The 11,758-nt window shown below is 46.7% G+C and overlaps 1 protein-coding gene across 1 annotated transcript; it reads right to left on the reverse strand.

Moving 5' to 3' along the window:
• Window positions 1–3,122: 3,122 nt before the first annotated feature.
• On the reverse strand, window positions 3,123–10,598 carry SLC60A2 (solute carrier family 60 member 2). Its single transcript, XM_077301770.1, has 4 exons — window positions 9,861–10,598; window positions 8,173–8,341; window positions 6,708–6,824; window positions 3,123–5,377 (listed from the first exon to the last, which is right to left on the reverse strand). Exons 1-4 carry the CDS (start codon window positions 10,404–10,406, stop codon window positions 4,242–4,244), a joined length of 1,968 nt encoding a protein of 655 aa, XP_077157885.1. The 5' UTR covers window positions 10,407–10,598; the 3' UTR covers window positions 3,123–4,241.
• Window positions 10,599–11,758: the final 1,160 nt, after the last annotated feature.

Below are 11,758 nucleotides of genomic sequence, written 5' to 3' on the forward strand. Positions count from 1 at the left end.
TGTGAGACAGTGCAGGACTAGATGGACCATCAGTCTGATGCCTGATTTTCTTATATTCCTACAGATCGTTTGACAGTTTAGATGGGGGAAAACATGATTGTTTTCTGCTGTGGGGGAGGCATTCTCCTGGGACTCAGTGAAGCTAGAAACTTGTATCTACTGCTGGCCTGTGCATGCAATGTATGCCTGCTCAGAAGAGTTGATTTTTTATATGCTACTTTTCTCTACCAGGAGTCTCAAAGCAGCTTACAGTCACCTTCCATTTCCTCTCCCCACAACAGACACCCTGTGAGGTGGGTGAGGCTGAGAGTGCCCCGATATTACTGCTCTGTCAGAACAGCTCTCTCAGTGCTGTGACAAGCTCTAGGTCATCCAGCTGGCTGCATGCGGGGAAGAGGGGAATCAAACCCAGCTCTCCAGATTAGAAGCCACTGCTCTTAACCACTACACCAAGCTGACTCTCAAGATTCATCAATGAACAACTTCTAGGTAAGTGCAACCCTTATCTCCGGTGGGGCAATGTCCCTCACAGTGTGTGTGGAGGCTCTTCAGAGGACTCCGCCGGCTGGGCTCCAACTCCACCACCGCTGCCTCGTCCTGGCCACTGTGGTCACCTTCGCCTGGTGCTCCACACAGCCTCGTGCACCACCTCCACGCCACCGACTCCTCGCGTGAGCTGTGGCTGCCTCTGCGGCAGCGATTCCGGTGCCTCCTCCTGGCCGCCACCAGCCGTGTGGAGCTCTGCAGACACGGGAGCCACAGTAGCCAGCCTCATGTGTGGCCAGGCTGTCGGAGAGCGGCCAGCTAGGTAGGGAGGTTCTGTACAGGCCGGACCAATCAGGGTGCGGCCAGCGACCATCTCAATGAATTAGACATGCTCCACCCACCAGGGCGTATCACAAATATATAGAGGCACATGGAATAAGGATGCATTTTTTCCTGTTTTAATTATGTCATAAGCTGCCTTGAGCTCCATAAGAATGAAAGGCAGATAAAAATGTTTTTAATAAATACAATAAAGTTCTCATCAGCCATTTTTTTAATTCAAGAAAATCACTCTTCCCATAGCCCCTATAAACACAAGCAGGCACTATCTGCAGGTACATTATGAAGCCACCATATCACTGAAGAAATCCCTAAAAACAAACAAGTTAACACATAAATAATTGCTGTTACTTTTAAGGTAAGTCACATTTACTACAATTCACAAATCAAATTGTCGTGACAATTGTCACGAATCAAAGTGCAGAGCTGTGACCTGCTTTATAATGCCACAGTTATGTTGTTACAAAACAAAGTGCAAATACCAGGAATACATTTTCACTGGAGCGAAAAGCAAATCTCCTAAGGTAAACAGAATTTATAGTTGTCGTATTTACGCTTATATACCAAGTAGGATGTAGGAAGAGTAATCCTCAAAATGAGGATACATACAATGCAAGTAGCTCAGTATAAAACTTGAGGTTATTGCTAAGTTGGAAGTGACACAATAAAGTTACCAAGTTTTACTCCAGTCAGAACTTTTAAATTAAAATGCTTTTGAACTAAACAATCAACAACTAAAGCACTTCAGCCTGAATCCAACAAACTAATTCAACATGTCCAAAGGAACTCCCAGTGTGTTTCTCTAGCAGCAGTTCCCCGTAAGTGCTGCTTGTGTGAGCAAAACCAGCCCTAGGCTCCAATACATAAAATCAAGAAATATGATGCACACCCACAATCACTACTAAAATTCTAACATTCATTCACACTTTACATGAACTGATCATTACTAAGTGTAGACACTGGTCTTTATAGATCGAGCCACCGTTTTAATTGTATAATTGTACAAATGTATCCTGATGTTTAAAAGTTCAATCTTTCGCCGGTTTTTAATACCAAATCACATTATTTTCAAACATCCTCATGAGGTAGGTTCTTTATATTGACAGTATTTTGCAGCAAAAAATAATGCTCAGCTCACAAACCCCAATTCCCCCAAAATGTCTCAACTATGTTCCACAGTATCTTGCCACTTAAACTTAAGGTTGCTTACCTGATAGTGGTGCTGTGACTACAGAAACAACAGAGTACATCTACATAAGGGCATCTTCTACCACCTCCCACCCCCATTTCACTTCCCTGTACATTTATTAATTATATATATTTACATGCTGCCTCTCCCAGGCTTGCCCTCTCAACCAGTTACCGTGTATCTCCACTGGCCTCAACTCTAGTTTCATTGTTTCAGGCAAGTTTTCTGCTTCACAGAACAAACAAAGAGTTCCCACTTGAAAGCAACAAACCCCTCTGGATTACATTCATTTGATTAAAAGAATATACAAACTTAAACTGCATGATTTTTCCTAATTGGTGCTAGGGCATCAAGATGGCCCCCCATTTCCAAAACTGGTTCACTTACAAAATCCAACATGTCCAAGAGAAAGACATGTACCTTTGTGGAAGCTTGCTGCTATCTGATAGAAACTGCTGCACAAGACCATGACTTTAACATGCCAGTTCTGAGTGCAGGGATGGAGAAGTCCACTCCTTTCCGTCTACATTTAAAATAAAAATAAAAAAACTTTCACATTCTGCATCTTTTATCCAGAATGCTTCCTGACTGCAGCACAACTGACAGTGAAAGCAGTGGAGAGGATGCCATGACATTTCCCCACAGAAAAATTACAGCACTTCCCTTCTAGTGCCCCCCCCCCAAAGAAGGAATGATATACAAACAGGCCCTTCTTGTTCTCACAGAAGGTACCACTGAAATAAACAATGAACTGACTTTTGCAATTCAGCCATGAAGCAGTACTATAATGCTGTTGATTCTAAACATTTCATACAGCAAATACACAGCAAGAATGGCCAATATTAGCAAGAATCAAGCAGTTTTAAATGGTGATACTTCTGAAAGGTAAAACAGAGGCAGTTTTTACAAACCACAAGAACTGTTTAAATAAAGGAATTTTTTCTTGAGATTGTTGTTCAAGCTAAATTGATCTTGGCTATCTTTAAACGACCACTAAATAAAACAGTAAGGGCTTGTGGGGAGGAGTTAGGGCAGGACCCGTCCGGGATAAAAACTCGGAGAGGGCCAATCAGGAGCCGCAAAGCGGCTCCTGATTGGCCCTCTCCGAGTGCGCCTCCCTATTGGCCACTTGGCCCGCCCCGGACTCCCTGCCCGCGCTCCGTCCCCATATGGTTCGCGGCCATCAAAGGAGCAGGGCGACCGTGTCCATCACCTTGCCCAGACATGCCCCCGCCGCCCTGCTGCCTCCACGGGCGACACGCACTCCGCCTGCTTCCACGCCACTTCCCCCCATCGCCGCAACCTCCGCCGCCACCGCTGAGGCCACGCCGGTCGCTCCTGCTGCCCGCCAAACCGCCGCCACCAGCCGCGCCCGCCCAGAGCCGCGAACACCCTCAGCCGACGGCTAACTGCTGTCGTCGGGCCTGCCGCCGCCCAACAACAGGTATGCCGCGACCCAACATGCCATCGCCGCCCCGCCAACGTTTCAACACGTGCCCGCGCCTCCCTGCACTCAGAAAGCCCCGCGCCTCCATGGACCCAAGACGCCCTGCCGGCCTTCTCGCCTGCACTCACCGCCCTCCACCTGCTGCCTGGCCCCACTGCAGTCGCCGGTGCCTGGGCGGCAGAAGGCCCCACTATGAGCCCACCAGAGCCCTTCGGCCTCCGAGGCTTTCCCCCCCCAAACTTCCTTCTCTAGCGCCCATTTTATTTCGAGATAAAATGGGTTTTCTTTCTAGTATTATCATAAAAATGGCACTAGGTGTTTTGGGAACACCATTCACAGTGTTCTTAAACCTTATTGTAGCCATAATTCTGATTTAAACTATGGTGTGATCCTTATTAAGTAAAGCTTGCTATAGTTGTCAAAAAGCCTGCTAAGAGGTCCGCCTATAAAACGGCAACTGTGATCTTTTCAAAGTTCCCTGCTTCTTCATTTTAATGTGACATTCAAGAAACATTGCAAAACCTGCATTTTACCATATAATGGCCTCCACTGCATGATTACTCTTTGGTACCTGCTTTCACACACCAAGCAAACAAGAAACTTAACTGAGCTTTGGCAAGTTTTCCATAACTACTGATCTGTTAAAACATTATAAAGCTCCTACTAACATTCTTATTTTGTATAAGACAGTCTTAATCATTTTTATCCCAGTCTGTACTAGAATTCTTTAGTCTTGGAATGCTGACAGCAAGCACAGAAGAATATTTAGATGCTGTTTCCCTAAGAAGGATGGCCAGAATTGGAAGCTGAATACTCCCCTTGGATCTTCTTGGATGTTTCTATGACAGAGTTCCTCTGAGTGTCAGTCATCTCAATTAGTTCAAAGTCTACTTCATTCCATTCTCTGCCATCTTCATCTTCCTCAAGATGAGAGCTGGATAACAAGGCTTCCTGGACTTCACTGTCTCCAGAACTGTTTAGCTTAGCATCAATGGATGAAGTGGCTAATTTATACATCACAGGAAACAGCACTGCTGTCATGACTGCTGCTCCCACAGAAGTATACATAAGAACAGGGAAAGAAGAAAAGTGTCCCTGAAGGAAGCCAACTACTGCAGGAATGCACATTTCCCCCAAAGCAGCACCAATCACAAACATGGACGCAGATTTCCCTTCAATGGTGGTATACTGTTCAAGCCAAGAAATGCCACTAGGGAAGATAGTCGCCATTGAAGCACCGTACACTGCAGAGCCCAACCAGAGGGAGAATTGGTGTGTATTGAACAGTGCCAGGAACAAGGAGGATACAGTAGTGCCTATGATACTCAGCAAGATCATCGTTCCCGGGTAGCAGCATGTGGCACAACAGATTGCTAGTCCCCTGCAAGCTGCAAAAGCTCCCCAAAATAGAGAGTTCAAACCAGCTGCTTCACTCTCCTTCATATTGATGAAGGTTTTTGCATATGTAAAAATATAGGAACCATAGGTTACTTCTGCTCCTACGTAGCAGAAAAAAAATATGGAAAGCAGAATTACGAGGACATAATGATATTTGGCAGACTGATATATCTGCACAGAAAGCTTTGTTCTCTCTCGAACATGACTTTTCTTCAAGTATAAGATAAAGAAAATCAATGCAACAACAAAGAGATAAAAGGCTATAACAACGTAAGTCCACACAAAGTTCTTGTTTAAATGTAGATTCAGTCCCAAAGGATCAGTAGAATTTGAATACAAAGAAGTCTGATTGTCAGCACTGCTGTTTAGATGGACCTCAAGATCTGCATGAGAGCTGCTCAGGGCCATCTTGGCCAAGATGGGAGCTACAAAGGCACCCAGGGCAAAACTGAAGTGTAAGGCCTGCATATGAGGCCCAACCTCTTCCTTCCATGTGGCCAAGGCAAGAACATTGCCACCTGCAAAGCAAGAAAAAGAGGCAGGGTCAGATTCTCAAGCACAGGATAATGTCCTACATCCAACTCCTGCTGCCTGTCAGAGAGGGAGCCTTCAGAGTGCTCAACAGCTGGGAGAAGAACATGTAGCCAGATTCTAAAGTCGGTTTCATCTATACATACTAGTGATGTAGAATAAAGTTATGTTAAGAAAGCATATTTGATTTAAACTACAGAGCTTAAAATTATTTCTACAACACTCAGTACAGTAACTGCAATGTTATAGGGATTTTCCATTTGAAAAAAGATTCATTCATGAGCATAGAAAGCACTAAACATACAGTTGTCTCTTTTTCAAGCAATCTCCTTCTAGTGTTACCAAAAGTAAACCACAAGTTTGGCAGACTGCTACCTTATTCCATAGGTCCCTGGTGCTACAGGGGAAGAACTCACTTTCAAAGGAAAGCATTGTACTTGCTGCAGAAAAGTTATAGATTCATTGTTAGGCAGAAGGTCACTTCCAGCTGCTATTCCAGTGGGTTTACTATACACATCATACTCAAATGTTTCATCTACAAAGATTCTCTTACTGTAGCAATCACAATTCAGGTGGGTTTAATAAACCACTGAGACTGATTTAATAATTTTTTAATACTTAGATTTGGATTAGAAGACTAGATTTATTTCTCCCACTAAAAATCAAGGAGGCATTCCATTTCATGATGAGAATAAATTGGGGGAGGGGAGGACTCAACAACATCTATACCAGTTAATACCAAATTAATTTCTTTGGGGGTCTGACTATAACATTGCCCATGGATTTTATCATTGGTCCAGACTTTTGGAAACAGAATAGAGAACTGAGGACCATCTACTTCCGAATAGCTATGTTATAACATTCTAACCTTCCCGTGGACATTGATGGACACAAGAGTTTAACTTTGCCAGGTTTGCACTCTTATTTTACAGAATGGCCCTAATATGATTGCAAGACATGGTGGCAGCTCCCATGCATACAGTTCCTGCTAGCAAAGCAATAGAATCATAGAATCATAGAGTTGGAAGGGGCCATACAGGCCATCTAGTCCAACCCCCTGCTCAACACAGGATCAGCCCTAACCATCCTAAAGCATCCAAGAAAAGTGTGTATCCAACCTTTGCTTGAACACTGCCAGTGAATAGCAGGATGCAGCTAACCTGGAAATTTATTTCTTTGTGCACATAAATCTGTTCATACCCAAAGTACACATTACATCCAAAAGAGAGAGAGGAACAGAAAAGGTGCCTAAAATCTAAAGATGTTGAATGGCACATACATGGAGAAGGTAGCAGTACATTGTTTGGGTTTTTTTACCTGTATCTAGGACTCCCATTGCAGAGCCGATGACAGACATCATTGCTGTCAACAAAAATGCTTTCTTACACCATGGGATGGCACACAGTCCTACAGCTGTACCCAGCATGGACAATCCTGCAAAGCAGAAAAAATTAAGAGGAAAAAATCCCCCCAAAATTTTGGCATTGCATACTTAAAATGACAACCCTACCCCCACACACACACACAAAGTCTCATTTTTAAGTTCTAAAAATTGTATTTTTCCTCATGTTTTTACTCTGCTATTCCTGCCTAAGGACAGCCTTCTCCTCTGCCCCAGTTTGGCCACACAACACAACAGCCCCAAGAAGCATATCAAACTGACACCAGAACAACTGGCCCTAATTGCTCAGTAAGCATCATGATCACACAGGAGTTTGGGCCCGGCTATTTGGGTTCCTTGTCTAACATTCTAACCCCTACACCAGAAATGTTATAAGTTGCAATCAGATGCATGGCCTTTATGAAGGTGGAGTGGCACTGTTAAAATACTGTATTTTATTGATTTTTATGGATATCAGTTTTATTGACTATGCTGGTTTTAATTGAATTTTAACTGTACCAAAATTGTATTGGATTAATTATATTGAATTTAATGTGTATCAAACCATTTCAGGAACTTTTAGTTGAAAGACAGTATACAAATAAACAGCCTCACTACAAACATGACAAAGCTATACAAAATGTTGCTTTTGTTGCTACATTTGACATCATAAACTTACAATGACCATGACTTAAACTTTCCCATATGCAATGGGAAAGCACTTACACACCCCGGGGGTGGGGGGGGCAGTCCTTCTGGCAGTAGCAACTCATGCTCCTCTATAGAGCCATCCTGTAGGTGCAGAGAGCTGCTAGCGGAAGGAGAGCCAAAAAGCCACAGCCTCATTAAATATTATGAGTCCTTTACATTACTTTCTGTATCACTGCCTCTTCAAACACAGAGTATGTTATGAGCTGTGTAGTATCTAGTCTGGAGTTATGCAATTTACATTTTTAACATTTTCTTCAAGGAATATAGAATTACTGGCAAACTGTAGATGGTGCACATATATCCTCTAATGCAGGGGTAGTCAACCTGTGGTCCTCCAGATGTTCATGGACTACAATTCCCATGAGCCCCTGCCAGCAAACGGGAATTGTAGTCCATGAACATCTGGAGGACTACAGGTTGACTACCCCTTGGATACACATATGTATGACTGGCAAGTCAGCCAAACATTCAGGAGAACCAAATCTAGCACTAGCCTTCTTTTCCTCCTTGGAACAGATTACTGGTGACATTGCAGCTTTGTTTACCTTGGCTGTGGCATCATTCTCCAACCTAACATCCAACTGCATTCCATCTTGGGATGTACTGAAGTTGGCTTCCAAAAGCATAAGTATAGCCCTCGCTATTCAGGACCCCCCTGTATAAGAAGGAAGCGCATCCCTCTGTACTTACCCAAGAGAAGCTGAGCATTCATATAGTCAAAGAGTATTCCTCCAATGAGAGAACCACCAAAATAGCCTGTTGAGCGGCCCACAAAAATGTAGGATATTTGACTAACACTTCTGTTCACATTTGTAGCCAGGTCCTGAAATGTAGGCCCTAGGACAGCAATGGCCATACCCTGGAAAACAAAACTACAATTTATGGTAAATCATAGAGTTAGAAGGGACCTCCAGGGTCATCTAGTTGAACGTCTGCACAATGCAGGAAACTCACAACCACTTGCTCACCCACAGTGAATCCAATTCCATACCCAAATGAGGCATTCCCCCCCCCAAAAAAAAACACGCAAATCCCTGGCTAGTCTGGCCTGGAGGAAATTTGCCTCCTGTCCCCAAAGTGGCAATTGGCATTTCCCTGGGCATGCAAGAAAGGGCCAAAAGTGGCAAGCACTGACACAATCCTTTCTGCCCACCCACTCACAATCTGCCTAAATTCATAGTATCAGCATTTTTGTCAGATGGCTATCTAGCCTCTGCTTAAAAAACTTCCAAAGAAGGAACTTATCTATCACTATTAACAAAGACATGAAGAAACAAGCTACAGCTAGCAATCAATGTATATACTTCCTGTAATCTTAGCACAACTGAAAACTAATCCTATTGAAATAAATGGGACAATGTGGAACTATAGTCTGTAACAAATGACAAATCTGACTAGAATTTTTTTAAAGTCTATTACTTCTTAGTGTAGGTGCAGATATAGAAAAGGTAAAGGTATCTCCTGTGCAAGCACCAAGTCATGTCTGACCCTTGGGGTGACATCTAGCATTTTCATGGCAGACTCAATATGGGGTGGTTTGCCAGTGCCTTCCCCAGTCATTACCATTTACCCCCCAGCAAGCTGGGTACTCATTTTACCGACCTCGGAAGGATGGAAGGCTGAGTCAACCTTGAGCCGGCTGCTGGGATTGAACTCCCAGCCTCATGGGCAGAGCTTTCAGACTGCATGTCTGCTGCCTTACCACTCTGCGCCACAAAAGGCCCTTCTATAGGAAAGGAGGGGGCAGTAAATATTTCACAAAACCCTCTCCCTCTCCACATCTCTATTTGCCTCAATAAATCTCTTCATTTTTTCCTAATTATGATCATTTCATTTTAAGTAAAAAAAAACATTTGACTAGAGCCAGGAAAATTCTATTCCTTTGCTATATACTACTTGAGTCCACTTCAGAAAAAGTTATTGGAAATGCTCTGATTAAAAGTTTCATTCTCAGTTCTGTAGCAATTTGGGTATTACTTACACAAGTGCTCATGTTAGTTTGATTTACTGTTTTTGGATCCCTGTTTTTGAATTGAAGAAGGACCCTGCTTGGTTATTTTCTGTGCATTGAAAACGTTTCGGCCTCAGACTTGATCGACATATGATCTTGCGGCGTGGGTGGGGGAGGAAAGAGCCTTATTTTAGAAGAGGCGCCCATATTCCCCCGAGGAAAAGAGTCGTGCGCCTCTCTCCCCTCAAGAGAACACCGGCCGAGCGGCCACCGCTTCCCCTCGGGGCTCCTGAGAGCGGCAGGTCCTCAGCCAGGGGGCGAGGGGGGCAGCTCGCCGCTCCCGGCTGCTCTCTGCCAAACGGGAGGAAGAAGCAACGGGGCAGCCAACTGGGGGGGGGGCACTTTCACGTCTCGGGCGTCGCCTTACCAGGCCAAGGAAAGCAGCACAAAGAGTCACCGAAATGCACCACTTCAGCGCCCGCCCCGGGGCCGCCGCCGCCGCCGCCGCTTCCTGGGGGCGCTGCTTGGTCAGCCCGCCGCCCCCCGCCCGGCTTCTTCGGCCGCTCCGGTCAGCCACGATCACCTCCGGCTGAAGGGCCTGCCCAGCAGCGCCCGCGCCTGAGCCCCGCGCCTTCGCAGAGGCCGCCGCCGCCGCCGCCACCACCAACTCCTCCTCGTCGTCCTCCTCGTCGTCCTCGTCCAGGCGGGCGAAGCGCACCCGCTTCTTCTTCTCTAGGCCGCCCGCCATCTCCGCCAGAGCAGCCTCCCTCCTCCACGGTGGCTCCTCCCCGCCCCACGGGCGCCGGCCTCCAGCAAGACTGCGGCCCCCGAGAGGCCTTGCGAAGAGCTCCGGGCGACGCCGCCGGGCAGCCGCCCTCGTGAGGGCTGCGTTCTGGCCGGCTTGTTTCCGAAGCCTCCCGAGGCCGGGCGCTTGCGGGGGTGAAGTTGCCGCTTCGCTCTGCCCGCCCGGCATAGGAATAGAAGCGACCTTCCCGAAGGAAGCTGCTGAACAGGCACGCTATATATTTGGGTTTCGCCACAGCCGTAAAGCATCCATCCTCTGGCAACCGGAGGGGAGAGGAGAGCGTGGAGCGGGAGCCACCTCCGTGGCGAGTGTCCCGCGCCCAGCATTTCGGACACTGCGGGATTCTCAGTCCCAAAAAATCCCGTGTGGGGCGGGGGGGTGGCTGCAGTTAGCGCTAGAAATGAACGGCGCCCTGCCTCGGAATCCTGGAAGAGATTCAGTAGATGGGCCCGGCCGGCTGGAGGAACTCCAAGCGCATAAGAGATGGGAATAAGCCACACAACAATAGGTGCTGGAATTCCCATAAGAGGCAATGAGGAATTATACATTTAATTAATTTTATTTGTTTGTTTGTTTGTTTTATATTTGGATTTATATACCGCCATTCCACTCTCAGGGTGGGCTCACAGCTGTTTACAAGCAATAAAAGAAAAACAATAAAACCCCATAATTTCTCTTAATAATATTATTACTACCGCTGAGGCAGCAGGCAGAAAAACCACTAACTATACTAGAGGCCTCCAAACGTCAAGGGACATTCTAGACCCAGGGGTCACCAATTCCAGCTGCAGTCTGGAAATCAGCTGGAATTGGAGGTCATCTACAGTCAGGGGTCCCCAACCCCTGGTCTTCGGCCCGGTACCAGGCCGCAAAGGCCATCGTACCAGGCCGCCAGCGGCCGCGCCTGCCTCCCCCCCTGCAGCGAGAGGGGGGGAAAGAGGCCGGCGCGGCAGCGACGCTAACGTGCACGTGTGGAACTGCCGTGCATGCGTGTTTGCGCCCCAGGTGGCCAAAACGCGCATGCGCTGCAACTCTGCGCATGCGTGTTAGCGCCACCTGGTGGTCAAAACGTGCATGCGCGGCAGTTCCAGGCGTGCGCGTTTTTGAGCAACTGCGGCAGCCGGGCCGCTGGCTCTCCCCCATCCCCGGAGGCGGTCCCTGACCAGATGAAGGTTGGGGACCGCTGAACTAGAAATCAGCTCCCCAGGGGAAAATGGCTATTTTGGAGGCGGGGGGGGGGAACTCTGTAATGACAACGCATCTCTAGGCTCCGAAAGATGAAATGGCTGCTTCGGAGGGGGAGAACTCTGTGGCACTCTGCCCGAGAGAGGTTGTGGGATGTGAATCTCCTGTTGGGACCTGGGGTTTTGCTGGAATCGCAGGTCATTTCCAGGCTGTATCAGTCCCACTGGAGAAATGGACTACTTGGGAGATAGGACTCTATGGCTTTGGATCCCGTGGAGATGCAGGGACACCAAGCTCAAGGTGGGAAACAAAGATAAATGTTGTGCAGCAGTAAT

This window comes from Paroedura picta, chromosome 1 (assembly GCF_049243985.1).
Source record: "Paroedura picta isolate Pp20150507F chromosome 1, Ppicta_v3.0, whole genome shotgun sequence".
NCBI lineage: Eukaryota > Metazoa > Chordata > Lepidosauria > Squamata > Gekkonidae > Paroedura > Paroedura picta.